This window comes from Gouania willdenowi, chromosome 21 (genome assembly GCF_900634775.1).
Source record: "Gouania willdenowi chromosome 21, fGouWil2.1, whole genome shotgun sequence".
Lineage (NCBI taxonomy): Eukaryota > Metazoa > Chordata > Actinopteri > Blenniiformes > Gobiesocidae > Gouania > Gouania willdenowi.
This window is the reverse complement of record NC_041064.1, coordinates 23,050,392-23,065,688: the sequence shown is the minus strand read 5'-3', so window position 1 is coordinate 23,065,688 and position 15,297 is coordinate 23,050,392. Positions and strand designations below refer to the sequence as shown.

At 37.6% G+C, this 15,297-nt stretch overlaps 1 protein-coding gene across 1 annotated transcript in view; it reads left to right on the top strand.

Annotated features, from left to right (window-relative positions):
- LOC114455163 (beta-galactoside alpha-2,6-sialyltransferase 2-like) overlaps positions 1 to 15,297 on the top strand; it is a 50,335-nt gene that overhangs the window by 13,202 nt on the left and 21,836 nt on the right. Inside the window, exon 4 of the mRNA XM_028436216.1 lies at positions 12,804 to 12,901. Coding sequence (XP_028292017.1) covers positions 12,804 to 12,901 — 98 coding nt within the window. The remainder of the gene's footprint in view (positions 1 to 12,803; positions 12,902 to 15,297) is intronic.

Genomic DNA, 15,297 nt, shown 5'->3' with positions numbered 1-15,297 from the left:
TAGGTTTTGTAGACCCTCGCGTATCATCTCCTTGACCTCTTCCAAACCCGAATTGGGTTCTGAAGGGCCTCCCTGCGGTTTTTTCACCATTTTACTTCAGTCTTTGGCCCAATTTTTCAGGCTGTTCAGCTGTAGCCAGCTGTAGCCAAGGTCGTGCTATCGGAGCGAATGAAAACACGTCTGCTCTCTCCAAAGACCAGAGACAATCGTATGATTTACAATATTTATACAAAAAATGACAACAGAATCACATTACAATGGTAACAAAAACATATAATTATTCAAAAACACAACAGAAAGATACAAAAATACACATAATGACTCCAAAAAACAAACATTACAGAAAAATACACCAAACAAAAAAATTTAAAGTGAGTAAAAAAACAAAAAAAAACCAAACACATTTATCATGTGCATGTCTCATAGAATTAAACCAGGGAAATCACACACACTATTTTACTTTGCACCCACAAATATGCACCTTTATAACACAGAGTACAGAGTTTGTACACCTCTTTGTACATCTAACCTTCAAACACATACTCATTTGGCTATAATTGATAACTTTACTTAAGCTCCTCCCACTATATGAATACATACTTTCGACGGGCGCTTTACTAGCAACCAAAAACAATTCTACAAAAAATGCACAAAAAGACAACTGAAAGATAAAAAAAAATACACATGGCTCCAAAAAAACATACATTACAGAAAAATACAACGAAAATATGAAAATGACTCAAAATACACAAAACTAAATATTTATACAAAAAAATGCACGAAATGACAACAGAAATACACAAAAATACACAAAATGACAACATAATCACGCTACAATGGCAACAAAAAACTATAATTATACAAATAATGTACAAAAACACAACAGAAAGATACGCAAATACACATAATAACTACAAAAAACATACATTACAGAAAATACACCAAACAAAAAAATTTAAGTACAAAAAAATAAACACATTTATCATGTTCATGTCCCATAGAATTAAACCAGGGATATCGCACAAGCTGCTTTATTTTGCACCCGCAAATAAACTTCTTCATAACACTACAGAGTATGTACACCTCTTTGTACACCCAACCTTCAAACACATACTCATTTGGCAATACAAACGTGTTGTTTTACCTAAGCTCTGACCACTCCGTTTGAAGGTAAATTATTTTAGTTTTTTAAGAAAAGACAGCCGAATTGTACATAATACTTTAATTAACTTACTCACTCATGTAGTTTGGAGCTTTACGTTTTGTTTTGCGCAGTTCTGTTACTTTTCTGATTGGCACTACAGTCTATGTAGTTCTGTTATCAGCGTCTCAAACATTTCACGGGAACACACACACAAGGTATTTATTTATTTATAATAACAATAATAATATTCTAAATGAGTAAAATAAAACACAAAAAATGCACATAAAGACAATTGAAAGATAAAAAAAAAACACACAACTCCAAAAAACATACATTACAGTGAAATACAACAAAAATATGAAAATGACTCAAAATACACAAAACTAAATATTTATACAAAAAATACACAAAATAACATGAATTATCAAATTTACACAAAATGACTCCAGAATCACACTACAATAGCAACAAAACTATAATTATACAAAAAATGCACAAAACACAACAGAAAGATACGCAAATACACATAATGACTCCAAAAAACATACATTAGAGAAAGATACGCCAAACAAAAAAATATAAAAGTGAGTAAAAAAACAACAACAAACACATTTATCATGTTAATGTCCCATAGAATTAAACCATGGAAGTCGCACACACTGTTTTATTTTGCACCTGCAAATAAACCCCTTTATAACGCTACTACACCTCTTTGTACATCCAACCTTCAAACACATACTCATTTGGCCATAATTAACCCTACTTAAGCTCCCACATGAATGCATACTTCCGACGGGCACTGTACTAGTTACTTTAACAAGAATATTAAGGGATTTTTACGTACAAATATGGCAGGTATCACACAAATGTTCATTAGGACCTGTAAAACAAAATTCTTTCAAAAGATTATTGGAGAACTGTGCAGATAAATAAATGATCCATCCACCATCTTGGGTGGTGACGTGCTGACGTGGTGACGTATCGTGGTGACGTATCGATCATTTCCTGTTTACGCTCTACCGCTGCTTGCAGCGCTCTACTACTGTGTTCTGCTAACTCTAATCAAACTTGTTGTCATTGATATTTTAGCCTTGAAAACACTTGTTTTAATTTTTTACCGTACAGTTAAACGTACGAAGGTTAAGTAAAAAGCAATCTCGCCTCTTATAGGCAGTACAATCTCCTTTAAACTTCCTTTTGTCCTTAGCTTAGCTTAGCTTAAATTTAGCACCTATGGCTTCTCTCTCCTCCCCTCCGCTCTCCTGCCCGGTGTGTCAGATGTTTAGTTACTCCTCGTCCTCCTTTAGGGACAATGGTAGTTGCATAAAGTGTAGCGTACTGTTAGATATGGAGGCGAGGATCAACAATCTGGAGAAGCGGTTCCGCACCCCTGATACCAAAACCGAAGCTAGCAAGCAGGACCTAGCCAGTGCGGACCGTGCTAGCGCTAGCTTAGCCTCCCCCCCGGCCAGCAATGAGTGGGTTACTGTCCGTGGTAAGCATAGTCGAAGGTCAAAAAGCCGCTCGGGACACCACCATGTTCACGTCTCAAACAGGTTCTCCCCCCTCCGTGAGGACAACACACTCACCGGGGAACAAACTCTGATAATTGGCGACTCCATAGTGAGAAACGTGAAGCTAGCGAAGTCAGCGGGCATTGTGAGGTGCATCCCAGGGGCCAGAGCGGGCGACATAGAATCAAATCTAAAGTTGCTGGCAAAGAGTAACCGTAAGTTTGATAGGATAGTCCTCCATGTCGGCACTAATGACTCCCGACGTCGCCAGTCGGAAGCAACCAAAGTGAACATTGAATCAGTTTGTGCTTATGCTAAAACAATGTCGGACTCCGTAATTTTCTCTGGTCCCTTACCAAATCTGACCAGTGATGACATGTATAGCCGCATGTCATCATTTAACCGCTGGCTATCGAGGTGGTGTCCAGAAAACGAGGTGGGCTTCATTGATAATTGGAGATCCTTCTGGGGAAAACCGAACCTGATAGGAAGAGATGGAATCCATCCTACTTTGGAGGGAGCATCTCTACTATCAGAAAACATGGCACAGTCACTGTTATGACATCTCATGAATGAGACCATGTTACAGAGGGGGAGTCCTCCACGCCCCTCTGCGCTTGCCTTAGGACAGTTTCCCTCCCATTGCTATTATGATAGCTGTGTTCATCGCCATGACAACTGTTGTGATGGTGATGAATATTATTTTATAGAGACGGTGTCTGTCCCCCGACCCATATTTCACAATGATTTTAACATAAAATCAAATAAAAGAGCTATCAATTATAAAAATCTGAAAAAAATTAAAATCTCAAATCTAGAAACACCAAAACATAAAAGCATTAGATGTGCTCTATTAAATATTAGATCACTGAGATCCAAATCTCTACTAGTAAATGACCTTATCTCAGATAATAACTTTGATTTATTCTGTTTAACTGAAACATGGCTGTATCAAGATGAATATGTTAGTTTAAATGAAGCCACTCCTCCCAGTCATTTAAATACTCATATGCCACGAGACATAGGCCGTGGAGGTGGTGTAGCAGCTATTTATCATTCCTCTCTCCTAATCTATCCTAAACCAAAGGCCAATTACACTTCCTTTGAAAGCCTGGTTCTAAATTTATCTCATATCGAATCAAAAACCTGCCAGCCAGTCTTATTTGCGATAATTTACCGTCCTCCAGGCCCTTATTCTGAATTTCTATCAGAATTCTCTGAGTTTATATCAAACTTAGTCCTCAGTTCTGATAAAATACTGATAGTAGGAGATTTTAATATCCATGTGGACAAAGATAGTGATAGCCTGAGCTCAGCCTTTATGTCCCTAATAGACTCAGTTGGCTTTTTTCAAACTATTAATGAAGCTACTCATCGTTTAAATCATACTCTTGATCTTGTTCTAACATATGGCCTTGATATTAATGAACTTAAAGTCTACCCTGAAAATCCTCTGCTATCAGATCACTTTTTAATATCTTTTAACATTATCCTAGAGGATCTCGCACTGTGCAATAAAATAGTTACGAGTAGAAATCTGTCCAACAGTGCTGTGGCTAAATTTAAAGAGGCCATTCCTGCTGCCTTACACTCAGTGCACCATCCAATAAATAACTATAACATTAATTATAACCCCTCTCAACTGGATCTGCTTGTCGATAGCTCTGCTAGTCTACTAAAATCCACCTTGGACTCAATTGCCCCATTGAGGGAAAAAACTATTAAACGTCAGAGGAAAGCTCCGTGGTTTAGCTCTGAAACTCACACACTCAAACAAACAACCCGTAAATTAGAGAGAATGTGGCGCTCCAATAAAACAGAGGAGTCACGAATACTTTGGCAAGAAAGCCATAGTAAATACATGACAGCCTTACGACATAGTCGATCTACATACTATTCCTCACTAATTGAAGAAAATAAAAATAATCCGAGGTACCTTTTCAATACTGTAGCCAGGCTAACACAAAGTCAGAGCTCTATTGAGCCCATGATTCCTCTAGCCCTCAGCTGTGAGGACTTTATGACATTTTTTAACGATAAAATTCACAAGATTAGAGATAAAATTAGCCGCTCCCTGCCTTCACCTGGGCCTGCTGTACCATTAAATGTAAATAGGCCTAACCTAAACTGTTTCACACATATAGGACTTCAGGAACTTAACTCTATTATTTCATCCTCCAAACCATCGACCTGCCTTTCAGATCCGATCCCAACTAAGCTGTTTAAAGAAGTTATTCCCCTAGTCTGCCCATCTTTGTTGGAGACAATAAATATATCCCTATCAATAGGCTACGTGCCACAGTCCTTTAAAGTAGCTGTAATCAAACCCCTTCTCAAAAAACCTACTCTTGATTCCAGCACTTTAGCAAACTACAGGCCTATATCTAATCTTCCTTTTATTTCAAAGATTCTTGAGAAAGTTGTGGCAGCTCAGCTCTGTGAATTTCTTCAAAACAACAGCCTGTTCGAGGACTTCCAGTCAGGTTTTAGAGCTCAACACAGCACAGAGACTGCTTTAGTTAAAGTAACTAATGATCTACTCTGGGCTTCAGATGAAGGACGACTCTCAGTGCTGGTTTTATTAGATCTTAGTGCAGCTTTTGACACTATAGATCACTATATTCTACTAGAGAGATTAGAGAAATTACTTGGAATCACAGGGACTGCCCTAAACTGGTTTAAGTCCTACCTATCTGATAGGTACCAGTTTGTACACGTGAATAATAAGTCTTCTGTGTACACTAAAGTAAGCTACGGGGTTCCTCAGGGCTCTGTGCTAGGTCCAATCCTCTTCTGTATCTATATGATCCCCCTTGGTAATGTTATGAGAAAATACTCTGTTAACTTCCACTGCTATGCTGATGATACCCAACTGTATGTATCAATGAAGCCAGGTGAGACAAATCAGCTATCTAAACTTGAGGCCTGTCTAAAGGACATTAGGGCCTGGATGGACCAAAATTTTGTTCTTCTTAACTCAGACAAGACTGAGGTCATTGTACTGGGCCCGCGACACCTTAGAGAAACCTATGCTAGCCTAACTGCCCTAGATGGCATTACTCTGGCACAAAGCACAACTGTTAGAAACCTTGGGGTTCTATTTGATCAGGACTTATCCTTCAACTCTCACATAAAACAAACTTCAAGAACTGCCTTCTTTCATCTCCGTAACATTGCTAAAATCAGATCTATCCTGTCTCAGGGCGACGCCGAAAAACTAGTCCATGCTTTTGTTACCTCTAGACTGGATTATTGTAATTCTCTTTTAGCAGGCTGCCCGAGCAAGTCGCTTAAGACACTTCAGCTGGTTCAAAATGCTGCAGCACGTGTACTGACTAAAACTAGGAGAAGAGATCACATTACTCCTGTATTAGCCTCTCTGCATTGGCTTCCCATAAAATATAGAATATAATTCAAGATTCTTCTTCTCACTTATAAAGCCCTAAATGGACAGGCACCAGTCTATCTCAAGGAGCTTGTAGTGCCATACAATCCCCCCAGAACACTACGCTCTCAAAATGCTGGACTACTCGTTGTTCCATTCATCTCTAAAAGTAGTATAGGAGGAAGAGCTTTCAGTTATCAGGCCCCACTTCTCTGGAACCATCTACCAACCACGGTTCGGGGGGCAGACACCCTCTCTACCTTTAAGGTTAGGCTCAAAACATTCCTCTTTGATAAAGCTTTTAGTTAGGAACCAGCTCATAGCTCATAATTAAGATGCAATAGGCATAGACTGCCGGGGGGGGGGGGGGGGGTCTGGCATGCTCGGTTGGAGAGAGGTTGGAGAGGGCGTTAAGAGAGAGGTCATTTAGGTTAGAGAGGGACCGGAGAGGGTCACATTCCTCTTTCAAACACTCCCTCTATGTCTGCTTCTTCCCTTGTGTGTTTGCTCCTGTACTCCTTCTGGTTTTTGTCTTGCAGGTCCGTGGGATCCTCAGTGTGGAGTTACAGAGACTCAGCGGCTCTGTCTCCACCCTTTTCTCTGCACACACCCAACACAGCATAACGTGGATGGCTGTTCATCATAGGAATGGGATCCACACAAGGTTCCTGCTGCTTAACAGAAGGTTTTCCTTGCCGCCATGATGAATTCATGTTGGGTGTGGGATACATATGTATGTGTATATACGTATATATGCATATGTGTGTATCCATAAAATGAAGAGTCCGTCCTTAAGACTGCTCTACTGTAAAGTGCCTTGAGATACCATTGGTTATGATTTGGCGCTATACAAATAAAGATTGATTGATTGATTGAATTAAGAGGCCATTCAACAAATTATGTGAAGGAAAATGGGAAAAGCAATCGGGAATTTCCATGAGGGTGGATGAATATGATGAAGACTCAAATATCAACTTCAGCTTTACAATGGTGGAGAGATTTCCTACGGTAAAAAAAAACCTGATCAGATTCTTTATAACTCAAAAACAAAAATCTCGACAGCCCAATCCACAATCTAGCTGCTGGAAAGAATGTGGTAACAATATGGCAGACCACACACATATATTTTGGGATTGCCCAGTTATCAGACCCTTTTGGGACGACGTCCATAATATAGTTATAAGCTTAGTGGGAAACACATAACATTGTGTGTTCCTTCCAAACAACTAAATTTTGGTTTAATTCTTCCACAGAATATTTTGCCGTGCTGTGGAACATCTAGGAGCTCTTTTGCAGACTTCAAACATGCAGCAATGTTTTTTTTATGAACAGCAGTGGCTTAGTCCTTGGTGTTCTCCCACAAGATGTGGGAGTGATAGGGAAGAGAGTGTGGAAATGTGGGTGATGTGTATGTTTGTATGCTGACAAAGCGGCTCTGAGGATGGATGAATGGAGATTTGTGTGTGTGCTGCCTAATGGAGCATTGGGTTGTGAGTGTGTCTGTGCGTGCCTGTTGCCGCAACGACAGTGTTGTGATTGCTGTATGCCGCTGCTGAGCTGTCACTGCATGGAGTTGCTCCGTTCCTTGGACAAAGGTCTTCTCTGCCTTCTTTTTTGCTGGCTCTGCCATGATATACGTTCCAGAAAAGTGAACTTGTAGACAATCGTGAGCAGCCACGGGGCTGGTCATAATCTAGCATTAGTTTGTATTTGGCTGCCATAAAGCAGAGCGTGTTTTTACTGGGTCGGAGGCAGGAAAGTTGCACGTGCGATTTTCTGGCCAGAGACAGCAGGGGTAGATGAAAGACCCCCCAATCACCCCTTAAACACTTGTATTACCCTCACAGGGACTATGAGAAGGATTTATTAAGGGGAAAAAGTGACTTAGTTCTGCTTTAATACCCAAATAAATATGTGATCTGCAGAAAAAAGTAGGTTGGGGTTTAGTTACTCTTTAAGCTGCAAATATATGAGATCACAAGACCCATGCAGCACCAAAAGTTAAAGCTACCAACTAAAATGTGCATTTCACCCTTTTGGAGAAAAAGGGACTTTGTGTTCCCTGGCCTTGGATTGTGCCCCCATTCAGATGCTAAGTTCCTTAGACCAACAAACTTCCATTTGCTCTTGGACTGATTAGCATTTGCTCTGGTTTTGCGCGGCTCTCTCTTATTAACTTGTCAAGCTGATTGTTTTCACAGTTGAGTGTGTGCCGAGTAGCAGGCCCGGAGTGGGTAATCGGGAAGACAAGGACAATTCCCGTTGGGCCGGTCTGATGATTGGGCTGCGAGGGCCGGTGTCACGGACTGAGTTTACCTCCTACTGAGATTAATTATGAGCATATATGTGCATGCAACTGAATTTTTGTTATTTCATTTTTTTTTTAGCAAAAAATCATTTTCTTGGTAGTGCGCATGAGCATATATGCTTAAAATCGATCTCAGTACAAGGTAAACTTAGTCCGTGACACCGGTGTTTACACTCGGTTGATCACATGACCAAAGTCACTGCTTCTCCACTGACAACTCTTTCCTTTTTTTGCAGACTCATTAAATCCATGCACTCTGTCAGTTTCAGGGGTGTCCAAACTTGGTCCTGGAGGGCTGGTGGTCCAACAGGTTTTCAATGTGTCCCTGCTCCAACACAGCTGGGAGACTCGCTAGCAAAGCTGCTTCAGGATATCAAAAGTGTTAGAGCAGTTTAGACACTCCTGGTATAGACATAGGAACTACAGATCCATGAGGTGCAACCACACCTCCTCCCATTTGCACCCCCACAGCCCATCAGCTTTAAATCCCTACTTAATTATGCTTTTAAAAAAAATCTGAATTAAAACCCAATTTGTCTGAATAAATAATATTGAATAATGAATGCATTTATTTATGCAGTTGATATGATTTGCCATCTTGTTTTTAATAAATGAAGCAGGTGATTAATTATAGCTGAATTTAGTGTAGTGGTCATGTCCTAAAGATCTCATATTCATCCATTCCAGTTCTCTTATAAGTGGTGCTGACATAAAATACTTTTAGAGAATGATGAAAAATAGAAAAAAAAACCATTTGCAATGTATTAATATAGAGCTGTATTACTGTTCTAAAATATGTGATTGCAAATTGAATATTATTTTTTATAAGATTTAAAAAAGTCAATTTATTTTTTTTAGCATTTTGTCACAATGGGGGGCCTGAGAGTTTTTCATTTTTCTAAGAGGGGTACAGCAGAAAAGGTTTGTAACCACTTCCTACATTGAAAGGGGTAGATTGTGTTATTTTTGAAAAGGACATGTTGTAAACACTAATGTTGGAGATCTGCGCTCATCTTGAAATAATTCTGAAATAATTTTGAAGCAACCCTTAGCTGCACTGAATTGAAATATTTTAGAACAAAACACTGAAATACAAGATTTAACAGAACAGCATGCTGTTGTAGATTCAACATGTAAGGTTAGAACATGATTTTTTATATCATATGTTTAATCGTGGGCCGGTCTGAGGTATGAAGCTCCAGGGCTGAAAATTAGTCCCACTCCGGCCCTGCTGAGTAGGTTATGTGCCTTTGCATTTCAATGTGCGAATTCTTGCTAGACTTTTTGATGTTCACCACACTTAAGGGGAAGTTGAAAATTTCTGTCACATCAGCTATATCATTTGTCTGTAGTCCTTGATGACTTTCTACATTGAAATAACATCTTTAGAACCAAGTGTGATACATTGTCATAGATTTTTTTTCATTAATTGAAAAGAAAAGATTAAAATATTTGTTACATGAGCTGGATCATTGACAATATCCTTTCAAGCAAAACAACTAAGGTAATAAAGTGTTTGAAGATTTGACATGACACGGAGGACTCGTTATAACTTTTGCATGACCTTCGGACGTACCTGAACATTTACAAGACTTGATAATTAAAGTTTAAATATGCCAACATTTTTATTTGTTTTACACTCAATTTCCAAATAAGTCATAAATGGGTCTCACTCAGTATATATACTGTGTTTGCTGATGTGTTATTGTGGAAATTTGGCATTGGCATTATTCTATAAAGACTAAGATTTATATTAATTTGTTCTTTAGAGTTTGATGATCTGCTGCTCCCATCTTGTGGTGAACAGGGTGACTTACACTCGGTATATAGAAAAAGTGGTTATCATGATCTTCTACCACTTTGTCCCATTAGAGACGTCATCTGTTGTTCTCTTTCTTCCTTGTTCACTCATACCAGGAAATAAACCAAGCCACCGTTCTTTAGTCCTTGTTTTATATATGTTAGTTTGGGGAGGGAGAATGGTAGTGCTTATCACAGCTTTGTTAGGGCAGAACCAACCTTAACATATTGTCCAGTCCTTTGCAAAACCTATTCATATATATATATATATATAGATAGATCTTTAAATTCATGTAATGTATAAAAAAACCACAAGATTATTTTTGGTAATAAATCTTGTCATGTTCCCTTGCATACAGTAAACAGCATGTATAAAAAGGAAGAGACCAAATATTGCACAGTTGGAACTTAATTTATTTTTCACAAAGGCATCTGTATAAAATAAAAGTTTTGTCAAAATGTGCAATTATTTTTTAAATAAAATAACACCAATGAATTTAATTCAAAATCAAAAAATGTCACAGGCTCTAAGTATAGCAACATTTATGAACTCTAAAACTAAGAAAATAACCTCCATTCAATGCTGTTTTGGCGTGGTGCATTATGTTTAATCAGGTTGGTCAACTATGATGTGATGCATTTGATTGTTATCTGGTTATTTCATTTTTTGTAGTTTCACACAATGTCCGTTGATGATTTAAAAAAAAAAAAAAAATCACTCAGTAAAAATTTGGTGAAGAAATATAACAAATTACTTTACTTATTTTAAAATGTACTTACGTACAAGGTCAATTACTGATTTAGAAATATATAGGGATGTCCCAATACAGCTTTTTAATTTCCGATATGATACCGATATTGCATCGTTGCATACCGATATTGATGCGATATCAGCATGAATCATACATATTTTTATTGTTTTATTTTAATTTTTCTTTAATAATAATAACAATAATAAAAAATACTTATTTTGTAGTGTGGAATGTTAGAATAGGCTTGATCAAGCGATGTTACTCAAACAGAGAACAATAGTCAGCAACAGTAGGTATGAAAAAAACTGACCCATTTATTATTAACCAATTGGTTACATACATTTCGAAAATAATGAAAATAAACAAGGTTCTACATTTGTGCAAAGCTATATCTTGCATTAAGAAGAATTAAAAAGCGATATAAAATAATGTGATAAAAAGCAAGGAAGGTGTTTCTCTTGGAGAAAAACGACTAAAAGGAAGAAATAAGCACATTAAATGTAATAGTTGAATATATTAACTGGTTAATTAGTGAAGATAGAGAGGAAATGGCTCTTCTGTCGAACATTAACATGTAGAGCGTGTTGCTAAAGCTTCATGGACCCGAGCCGTTCTCTTCATAAATCAGGACTAACCTCGTCCACCCAGGACACTGTTTAATCTCTAACTCATAAATGCCACATAAACAAAGCGTATGATAGCTGTTTATTTTATTCCGATATCCTACATTTATTTTCAACGATAAAGGTTTTATCCTCCTCAAATAAGGCAGAGGACTCATATGCATATGAATATACATCATGTGACTGAATTTAAATCAAATGAATACCTACGTTTTTTCATATTATATGTGTTCAATGCATGTGACGCCCAATGATGATGGTGCTTAGATGATCACTAAAATGTCTTGGCAATGTCATTGATGCATGTCAGGTGTTTCTTATTTATATAAACGAGTACAGTGCCTGTCGGAAGTATGTATTCATATAGTGGAGTTGTCAATTATGGCCAAATGAGTATGTGTTTGAAGGTTGGATGTACAAAGACGTGTACATAGTTTTGTGTACTTTTTGTATAAATAATGTTTAGTTTTTTTAGTTTTATGTTACTAATTTAGTATATTTTTATCATAATATCCTTATGCGTGGAAAGGGCGTGAGATGTGTGTGCGTGCGTGTGTGACTCGCTATCTGTCCTCCTTGTTGCCGTGTGGGACTCTCTCCATCTTTTTCTCTCTTACACTCACAGGTTGTTGAAATGCGTCTCACGCCCAATGTGTGAGAGTTGAGAGAAAGAAAAAAACGGACCCGGAAGTACCACGACTAGATCAAAATTGGGAGCCGTAATCTCAAAACAAAATGAAAATAAACGTTTTGCAACACACTTAAATAACTTTTAGCAGTACAAAAACGATTTTATTGATCTCCTTTTATGGACTAGAGGAGGGTCTTTTTTATTGAATACTAGGGGTTGTAAATGAACAGATTGGTGCGCTAGCGCCCCCTCACACTGAGGTCAAAAGCGGAATAAGTTTCATTTCTGGGTAAACATGAATGTGCTGTCCGGGCTAATTAAAATTAAAATAAACATTTTGCAACACCAAATAAGTCAAACATAATGCATGCACACACTCAAATTATGTACAAGCAGTCAAAAAAGTTTCAGGTCGAACAGACATCGCGTCGGGGAGAAATTTGCGACACAAACAGACACAGAACTTCTTTGATTTATTAGAGAGATGACTTCCAATAACAACAATGACAGCAGTGAGTTGCATGACTTTTGTTTGCCCACTAGTTTAAAAGTCAGGAGGAACTGTCGATTTTTAAATTCTCAGATTAGCTTTTTTGCTACACAATCATATGTATCAAGGGTCATTTGTTTTCTGTTTACTTTTTAGATTCTCACGATGCAGTTTTACGCTTCAACTCAGCACCCACAAAAAATTACCAGAGAGACGTGGGGAGCAAAACCACCATCCGCCTCATCAACTCGCAGGTAAGACTGAATAGTGCATAATGAGTTATATCAGAGCCTATAGTTAAAGGTGACTATGTTTAGTTGGATCTAACATATTGTCTTAGACACAATATGAGTTGATTACTATATTTTTGTTATTGAAATCAATGTATCATGATGCAATGAAGATCAATAATGCATTCAACCAGATGCCTGTTTCTCTTCTTTTAATGAGCTTTTATAACCAGTGCATTTTTCTCCAGGGGGGGGCTACAACTCCAAAATAGATATACACTAAAAACAGGTTTTGTGTAGCTTTGAACAAATAAGTAAGGACAATTGCTCTTACAGAACTGCTTTCAAAGGAACCACATTTATAGTCATTGAACCCATAAACAAGTAAGAACAAATATAGTATATAGTAGTAGTATATTACAGTGGTTCTCAAACTTTTTTGGCTCAAGTACCCCCTTTTTCTCATTTCTGAATCCAAGTACCCCCTTATGTCCAACTACCACATTTTGCACAGAATACTATGAAAAAACTATGTATCATAATGATGGAATTAAGGAGTGACAACACACATTTTAAAGAATCTCATTTTGTAAATGAGTGGAATGAAACAGTATTTAGTGCCTCATGAATAGATTTATTTCTATCGTTTTTATCATTTATGGTCATCTCCCTCCTGATGTGGGACCAGGAGAATGATCTTTGTTTTCGCTCATCATTTTGTGGGTTTTCTGTGTCAATGTGTGTGTTTCTGGTTTCATTTTGTGTATTTTGTTTTTGTATGTGGTTGGTATTATTTAATTTATTCCATCTCAGTCTGTTTCTTATGTCATTTTGAATGTTTCTCTGTTATGTTTGTGTAATTTGTAGCAATGTGTCTTTGTTGTCGTTTTGCGTGTTGCTGGTAATAGTAAGTATTTTTCTCTCTTAGTGTGTGTTTTTGGTGTCATTTTGTAGATTTTGTTGATGGTTGTCTGTTCTTTTTATTATTCAGCATATTTTTCTCTTATTTGGTGTTTTTAGTGTCGTTTTGTGAATTGCTGGTAATATTTAGTATTATTATCATTTTGAACTAAAGAAATAAACATTATAAAACCCCATATTTTTAATGCTTTCATTTGTTAATTTTCCTTCTCTCTCTCTCTTAAGTACCCCCTGTAGTGTCATTGCGTACCCTTAGGGGTACACGTACCACAACTTGAGAAACTCTGGTATATACAATATAGTGAGTGAGTGTGTGACAGGGTTATTATACTTCTGGAAATTTAATTTGTTTTGTATTTTAATTTTATTTTTCAGATTTTACCTTTTTTTTTCCTGTTTTAGTTAGTTTAACACGTAATTAAATAAAAAAAAAAGGGGGTGAAAAAGGAAGTGGTAAATGAATACACATAATTTAAGACATATTTAAGACGTGAAAAAATATCATTTAAGACCTAGTTTACAAAATATGGACATATTCAAGATTTGAAATCATCAAATGTAGTTTGTTCCTAGTTTGTTCATGTTTCTTTACCTTCTCTGAAAAGTGCTTTGAATGGGTCCTACCTGTCTTTATGCATGCTGAGTCAGCAGGTATGCAGGGAAAGCAGAATTATTTAATTTCTCTTTCTTCATTTTGCTTCTCCTTCTATTGTTCCACGGCTTCACCTGGAAGCCATGGAACACAAGTAAACTGCGCCCAGAGACTCTCTATTGACTCGTATTGAAGAGGGATTACTGTGAATGCATAACTTTGAACGAGAGTGGACAGTAAAGATTAGTGCGCTCTAAACACGAAACACGTCATCACCAATCAGGCACAGATGAACGAAACAACTTCACACATCGTCATTATTATCTCGATAATATTTATTATGAATATCTAAATACAGATATACATTTGTTTTGTAGTATTTTTTAATTAATTATTAAGTTTTAGTATTATTTATGTCACCTCCCTGGTCCGAGTTCTGGCCGTTTGAAGTTGGTCAAGAAAGTAGTCCCGGTTAGTTTCCGGGGCCACAAAACTGTGCGTTTTTAATAGAAAAAAAGATATGCGTTTGAAAGCTTGATTCATTTACATCACAAAACCGCCCATAAAAAAAATTCATACCTCCAGTTTTAATCGGCACTATTTTCTCTTCCGTTTCCATCAATCCACGCTGCCGTCAGCGTGCATGTTCCGATAATAGGGTTTACACACTCTAATAGCAACGACGGAAGACCGAAGCAAGAGAAAGTAAAACGTACGTACATTAACAATGGTACGAACTTGTAAATTCCCAGGTTGTGACCACAAAAATGTGCCGGGATCACCGTTCAGCTTCCATCGTTTTCCAGTTTCTGATAGACAGCTTTGGCTGGTTGCCATCGGCGGAGTCAGACATGTTGTCCGCGAGTCGCGCTATCAACAGCTGATGGGATTAGGCGCACCGATGACG